The sequence below is a fragment of the Sinocyclocheilus anshuiensis genome, unplaced genomic scaffold (assembly GCF_001515605.1).
Source record: "Sinocyclocheilus anshuiensis isolate Anshui unplaced genomic scaffold, SAMN03320099.WGS_v1.1 scaffold107, whole genome shotgun sequence".
NCBI lineage: Eukaryota > Metazoa > Chordata > Actinopteri > Cypriniformes > Cyprinidae > Sinocyclocheilus > Sinocyclocheilus anshuiensis.
Genome location: NW_015549584.1, coordinates 2,417,570 through 2,424,263, shown reverse-complemented (window position 1 = coordinate 2,424,263; position 6,694 = coordinate 2,417,570). Strand labels below are relative to the sequence as shown.

Below are 6,694 nucleotides of genomic sequence, written 5' to 3'. Positions count from 1 at the left end.
TACTTTAGAAGTATTTTTTATTATTAGTCACATTAACTAATATACAGTAGTTAATGTTAATAAATGGAACCTTATTGTGTTACCAAAAATAGTTTTTGGTATTTGAAATAAAGTAAATATAAATATTAGATGAGAAAACTTCATTCAAAATTCAACAAAAATGAGAAATGTTGCCTAGACACTAAGTTGAAGTATTCAAATTAAAACTAAAATGAAATTAAAGCTATATTGAAATAAATAAATAGTACAAAAAAAAAAAAAGACAAAAGTTAATCTGAAAATTACTGAAATTTTAAAATGAAAACTGGAAATAGAAAAAAGTTCATTTCAAAATACTAATAAAATCTACAACAGTACATAATTAAGTTAATACTAAAATAACATTTCACACACAGATTACTCAAGTCAGTACTCACGGTGGATGCTTTGACAAATGTACACGTCACCACTGCATTACTCGTCACCATTATCTCATGATTAGCAGAAGTGTAGAGGCAGCTTTTACAACTGGTTTCAAATCTTCATGAGATTCCATATCTTATCTTGTTTGGTTGTCAGTCATCAGAGTTATAAACACCATTGACATGGAGGGACAGGCCTGGATTATGGACCAAGTGCCTCCTCAGAGGCCTGTCAGAGCCTTAAAAAACTCATTCTGTGCAGACCATTGTGGTCACATCCAATATCATACTGCTTCTTTCACCTCATGAACTCAAACACAGATTACTCAAGTCAGTACTCACGGTGGATGCTTTGACAAATGTACACGTCACCACTGCATTACTCGTCACCATTATCTCATGATTAGCAGAAGTGTAGAGGCAGCTTTTACAACTGGTTTCAAATCTTCATGAGATTCCATATCTTATCTTGTTTGGTTGTCAGTCATCAGAGTTATAAACACCATTGACATGGAGGGACAGGCCTGGATTATGGACCAAGTGCCTCAGAGGCCTGTCAGAGCCTTAAAAAACTCATTCTGTGCAGCGTGAGATCTCCATAGATGTTAGGTCACATCCAATATCATACTGCTTCTTTCACCTCAGATGAACTCAAAAAGGTTCATGATAATGATAACTGGTAAACTGCCAGAATCTTTATCAGCACCCTGATAAATCTGGTATAAAGGTCCAAAATATTGTGAGAATAAATAGCTCATTAACAGGATACGCATAATATGATGTTATAGTATATTAGATTATATTGTGTTCTCTTTTAAGACAATTATTTACTAGCCTAGAGGTGTTTTACAGTAATAATTAAAAGTATTTAATAAAAAATAAATGAAAAAATAAAAGAATATGCTTTATATCAACAAAAATGTGATCATTAAGATGAGGAAACTTTCTAAGGCTCTAAGGAAATAATGATATAAACTAAAAAAAAGGCAAACATTTAAAAGTAGTTACCAATAATTGAGGGTAGTTTCATAATAAGAGGTTTCAGAAAGGCTGATTGGTTTGTTTCGAACTCCGCCTAACTTTGCACTTTTATTGCATCAAGTTGACACGGGCTCTTGACTAGACAGCATTAGAGATTCACACTTCTACTGAACGCGGGTCAGCGAAGGACAACGGATCAATAACAGGTCAGTTCATGTGACAGCTGTCTGAGAGAATGGGAAAATGACTATAGTGTGCGGGATGGCAGATAACAATCACTTTTTCCTCGGTGAATTAATGTGATGTCAGTATTCTTATTATTCTCAAAGAGCGCGAGCCTACGATTGCTTTTTGTATACAGTTGTCTACGTAATTTTTTTTAAGCGCACTCAAAAAAGCCGCGCCTCAGAAACAAAAAAGCTTTCAATATTGTAAACTACAGTATGAGAATAAGTCCATTGTAAAATTATAGGCTACTGTTAAAGTTAGTTGTCTATCTGTCAGATTCCACACGGAATGGCGCAACAATAAAGTTCTTCAGGAAGTGGGTGAAAGTTTACGCCCTTTCCTCTATTCAACGCTCTTGATTTGTCATTACGAGAAATAACGATGACGACCATACTATACTAACGCCCACTTCTTTGAAGTGTAGCAAAGATATGATTAATTTGAGAGCGAAAGTTGATTTCCCCTAAGTTATCCGAACATTATAAGTGTCACAAAATAGATTTTTAAAGTAATGCTCCTTGTTTGCCAGTCTAAAGGGAGGTTGAGAGGACACGCCTTTACCTTTCCTTCATTTCTCATTACTAGATTACAATATTTATATTACTACATAACGTGTAAAAGTGATCTTCCTAGGCTTAAAGATAGACGTTTTATTATTATAAATATAGCCTATTTATTATGACATCATATTAGTTATTAATTATATCATTAGTTATTTCACAATATTAATTTATGATATATTATATTATATTATATTATATTATATTATATTATTATACTTAATAAACTGTTGTTCTTTTTTACTACATGTTCATTCTTGGTCCTGAAGCAACATCAACTGACCAATTAGATTGTAGGGTTAGGACTGGAGTTAAAGGAATAGTTTTCTATAGTATTTGATTTATTTCTGACCAGGCTGCATGTTCGTTTTAAAGGTAGGTATAGTTCACCAAAAAATGTAAAGTCTGCCATCATTTGCTTACCCTCACGCTGTTCCAAACCTGTATGAGTTTCTTTCTTCTTTTGAGCACAAAAGAAGATATTTTGAAGAATGTTGGTAACCAAACATTGACGGTAGCCATTGATTTCTATAATATAGATAAAAGGAAGTCAATGGCTACCATCAACTGTTTCGTTACCACCATAAGAAAGAAATTCATACAGGTTTGGGACAACATGAGGGTGAAGAAATGATAACAGAATTCTCATTGTTTGGTGTATTATCCCCTGTGTTTGTGTTTATGAGATGGATCTAGACTGGCTGTGATTACCTGAGAAGTAAATGGTTCCGTTTTTCTGATTAATATCGCAACATCTTCCACAGAATGGCAGATAACGGGAAGACAGCAGAGAAGGACACAGAGGCATCACAGGCTACTCAGGAACAGCAGGTTAGTCACACGCTTCATGACTCACCTACAGACAGTTTCACAACAGAAGTCACTATGAAACACTGAATGTTTAAGTCACAATGAAACCATTCTTGCATAAAGTGACATTTAATTTAGCGCATCAATCTGTGTAAAAAGGGTTTTACGAACACTTCAGGAATTCGTTCTGCTTTGTTTCATAAATGAAGTTCATTCTACATTAAAACTGTGAATAAACAGCAACAAACTTTAACATTTGTGTTTCAGAGTGTGGTATCTCGAGTGAGCAACCTGCCGCTGGTGAGTTCAGCTTGTGGTGCGGTGTATAATGCCTACAGCTCTACTAAAGACAGCGTGCCGCTCCTGAAAGGAGTAGTGGAGGTTGCAGAGAGCGGGGTGCGCACGCTGGGCGCTGCTGCTTCAACAGGTTCCAAACCCATACTAGACCGACTGGAACCTCAGAGTAAGGATCTCAGTCTTAGATGTAGTTTGTATCTTTTACGCCTTGTCTTTTATTTGTGGTGTTGTTCCTACTGGTTTTCATATAACGACAGTTGTTTTTGTGTTCTTTCTATTGTGTAGTTGCAGTGGTAAATGAATATGCCATTAAAGGGCTGGAGAAGGTAGAAGAAAACCTTCCAATTTTACATCAACCAGCAGACAAGGTAAAGTCTAGACTGACTTGTTCTGCGTGCAACTTGTAGCACCTTAATTGCTATATGAATCAGCGTTGTATCTCCATTGCAGCTGGTATCCGACACAGTGGGCATGGTGTACCAGTCAGTAACAGGAGCAAAGGATGCTGTGGTGGGGGCTGTGCTGGGTGGTGTGGAAAAGACACGTATGGCTGTGGCTGGTGGCATAAACACTGTCATGGCGACCCGTGTAGGCCAGATGGTCAGTAATGGTGTAGATAAGGCCCTCACCCAATCTGAAGACTGGGTGGATCAGAACCTTCAAATCAATGAAAAGGAGCTTGGTGAGTGTAGTTGCACTTTAGACCCGGTAATTTAATTATTTAACATAATTTTTTAAAAATTAGAATAATTATTCAAGTTAAATGTAAAATTGGCTAAAACAATCCAAAAATGTTTCTGAAATTAGCCTTGGGTTTAAATACACATTATCACAATGAAAGGGCGAAGAGCACATTGCTGTTGGAAATACTTTTTTGTTTCAGTTCTGGCAACAGCCGAAATGAAGCAATAGGGTTAGCAACAGTGTTAAGAAAACATTTCACTTTCAAGTCCCACTATTGCTTTGTTACCCAGAAATAAAATTAATAGCACACTGTCCTGAATCTCAAAATGTTTCATACAATAAAACACTTTATTTAATGTATATTTACATGTATAATTATGTATTTTATTATATGTATATACAATACTGTTCAAAAGTTTGGAGTCAGCAATTTTTTTTTTATATATTTATATTCAGAAAGCATGCATTAAATTGTTCAAAGGTGACAGTAAATACATTTACATTGAAAAAAATCTATTTCAAATAAATGCAGTTCTTTTGAACTTGTATAATGGTTTCCACAAAAATATTAAGCAGCATAAATGTTTTCAAAATTTATCATTTTGACAATGTGATGATATGAAGAAATGTTTTTGAGCATCAAATCAGCATATTGGAATGATCATGTGACACTGTAGACTGAAGTAATAGCTGCTGCTTTGCAATCACAGAAATAAATTACATTTTCAAAGATATTCAAATTGAAAACTGGTATTTTAAATTGTAATATTTCACAATATTACTATTTTTGTTGTATTTTGGATCAAATAAATGTAGCCTTGGTGAGCATAAGAGACTTTTGAAAAACATTAAAATATTTTAATGACCTCAAACTTTTGATATGTATGAATGTAAGATGTTGACACCACCAGTGTTGTGTTTCTGCCTACAGCTGCACTGGCTGAACCAAGACCAGGTGAGGAGGAAGGATTCATAGTAACTACTAGACCCAGCTATTTTGTCCGCCTGGGTAAACTGTCTGCCAGAGTTCGGGAGAGGGCGCTTGAGCAGTCTCTCATTAGGGCCCGCAAAGCCAGAGACACTACGCATGCAGCTGTGACTCAAATGACCAGCACTATGGACCTGCTGGAAAGTGCCCGGGTTACCTTGGCCAGTGCCAACCAGCAGCTAGGAGGCGCTCCGGAGCAGTTACTGCAGAGATGGAAAGAATGGAAGGAAGGGCAGCCCAAAGAACTGCAGGAGAATGTAACAGCTGAGACAGAGGTGGATACAGCAAAAGACAAGGAAGAGGTACAATTTGTATTTTACTTGGAATGCAGTACAATATATGTCTATGAATATTCATATGTCTTACTGCAGACTGTCTATCAGACACATTCTCAATGTGTATATGTGGATGCCTCATCATAGGAGCTGGAGTCGAGAGCCCTGTTGATGGTACGGGGTTTGAGTGATCAGCTGAAGGTAGCATGTTCAGGGGTTGTGTCCAGTGTACAGGGTCTCCCAGGCACTGTGCAGGAACAGCTTCTAAATGCTCGACATACAGCTGGAGAACTCCAGGCATCACTGAGCAGCACCAAAACACTCACACCCATGCTCTTAGAGCAGACACGGCAGCAGATCGGCCAGGTATAATCAATCTGGGTGTATGCAGTTTTGTACATAGCAGTTGTTGAGATCTGTTATTCGATTCTAAAAATGTATGTAGAATTTAGAAAGTTTAATGTATATTTTCATCCTTTAACAGGTACGACAGTCACTGGATGGAGTCGTGGAGTACCTTCTCAATAACACTCCTCTCAATTGGCTGGTTGGGCCTTTTGCGCCTCAGATAACAGAGAAAGGCGATTGAAAATGCTGTACAATTTAAAACTGATGTTTTGATGCAGTAGGTTAATATATGGTCCAAATGGTTGTGTCTTGTAACTATTGCCATTTAAAAAAAAATGTACTAGTGTTAACTGGAGTCTTTAGACTCGCACTAGATTGTTTATATTACAGTATAATGAACATAAAATGGAAAATTATCATTTCATCAATGTCAGTATTCTAAACCAAGCATTGAAACCACTACCAGGTAGAGTATGCAAGTTTCTGCGGGTGATATACTACTGTGTAGCATTCAAAAGTTTCTGGTAGCCTACTTAAATACTGAATACATGTACTTTCTGAATAAAAGCAACTTGAACTTCACTGGTTTTGTAATTCATGATTTTCATGTTATAACTCTTGCAAAATAGATATGTTACTTTTTCTGAAATGCAAAATAAATGGATCAATGGAAAAAAAACTATTTCTAAGAAAGCATTTCTTTTGTAACCATTTGTTTTTGCTTCCTGGGCACAAATTAAGGATTCTAAAGAGAGGTCATATTTTATAATGAACCATTTCAGCATATTTAAGAATATGTATGCAATATCACAGAAGCCAGTTCCCCTTTATAGTGAGTATCTCTGCTCTGCTCTTGGGTCTAAGGCAAGGCACATTGTTTTTTTTCATAAACTAGTCATTTTTGTGGTTTTTGGCTATTTCGCCTCCATAACATGTCTTCTTTAAGACTACTGGAAAGAAAACATTTAAAATACACATTTAAGTGATTATTTATTTATTTATTTTAACATTTCATCTATTTACAGCTGTACATTTCAATTATGATGCATATATTAAAAGGCTGTTTTATCAAAATGAGTTATTTTCTCATTCACTGAAATCTCGACTTCACCAAAACTTTTA

General features: G+C 36.0%; 1 protein-coding gene across 1 annotated transcript; it reads left to right on the top strand.

Annotated features, from left to right (window-relative positions):
• Positions 1-1,508: 1,508 nt before the first annotated feature.
• On the top strand, positions 1,509-6,245 carry LOC107657942 (perilipin-2-like). Its single transcript, XM_016446286.1, has 8 exons — positions 1,509-1,588; positions 2,935-3,001; positions 3,248-3,443; positions 3,563-3,645; positions 3,728-3,959; positions 4,893-5,251; positions 5,372-5,590; positions 5,709-6,245. Exons 2-8 carry the CDS (start codon positions 2,936-2,938, stop codon positions 5,811-5,813), a joined length of 1,260 nt encoding a protein of 419 aa, XP_016301772.1. The 5' UTR covers positions 1,509-1,588; position 2,935; the 3' UTR covers positions 5,814-6,245.
• The last annotated feature ends 449 nt before the right edge of the window (positions 6,246-6,694 follow it).